Source organism: Seriola lalandi, unplaced genomic scaffold (assembly GCF_002814215.2).
Source record: "Seriola lalandi dorsalis isolate HSWRI2012SDOR001 ecotype SW California unplaced genomic scaffold, Sedor1 jcf7180002054966, whole genome shotgun sequence".
Taxonomy (NCBI): Eukaryota; Metazoa; Chordata; class Actinopteri; order Carangiformes; family Carangidae; genus Seriola; species Seriola lalandi.
In genome coordinates this window covers 2,253,169-2,253,858 of record NW_019525517.1, presented here as the reverse complement: position 1 = coordinate 2,253,858, position 690 = coordinate 2,253,169, and the positions used below count along the sequence as shown (strand labels likewise).

Genomic DNA, 690 nt, shown 5'->3' with positions numbered 1-690 from the left:
GGAAATCTATGTGAAGGTGAATCCAGTATATGTGGTAGTTTTGTGCTGTATTGATGAGTCCAGGATCAGATGAATGCAGTGCAGTGCTGGAAGCTGCTGTTGACTGTGTGAATGTGTGTCTGTGCTGCTTGTTGCTGCTGTCAAACTTCAGATGAGGCCGTAGTGAAGCCCGTGGTGAGCGTGTACCCAGCAGCACCCAGAGCCCACCCTGAGGGGAAGAGCTCCCTGCTGTGTCTGGCCTCAGCCATGTCTCCTGCTCTGGTCCAGTTCTCCTGGAAAAGACAGAAGGAGGATGGTCCTCTGGAGGAGCTGAAACCTGATGATGGAGAGCAGCTGGAGCTCAGAGAGTCGGGACGCACCGCCGCCATCTTGCTGATCCATCAGCCAGAGAACAGCACATATAAATACCGCTGCTGCGTCGAGCACGAGGGCGGCAAAGTGGAGGCCCAAACACAACAAGGTGATGAAGGCTTGCTGACTGTGTTGAGCAGTGATTCAGCTTCATGTGGAGACGCTGTCAAAGAGAGCAGAGCAGCAGAGCACTGACATTTCTCACTGCCACTCCAAACATTTGACTCCTTTTCTGTTTCAGAGGTTCCAGCTCCAGCAGCCCCCTGTCCTCCAGAGAGAGAGCCAGCAGACCTGGCAGCTCTGCAGCAAGATGACTGTAAGATCACCTGCTGCCTCTCT

General features: G+C 53.8%; 1 protein-coding gene across 1 annotated transcript; it reads left to right on the top strand.

Annotated features, from left to right (window-relative positions):
- Positions 1-76: 76 nt before the first annotated feature.
- On the top strand, positions 77-687 carry LOC111646202 (uncharacterized; the record flags this gene model as incomplete). Its single annotated transcript, XM_023395642.2, has 2 exons — positions 77-460; positions 593-687. Coding segments are annotated over exons 1-2 (444 nt in total), but the record flags the coding sequence as incomplete, so codon positions are not given.
- Positions 688-690: the final 3 nt, after the last annotated feature.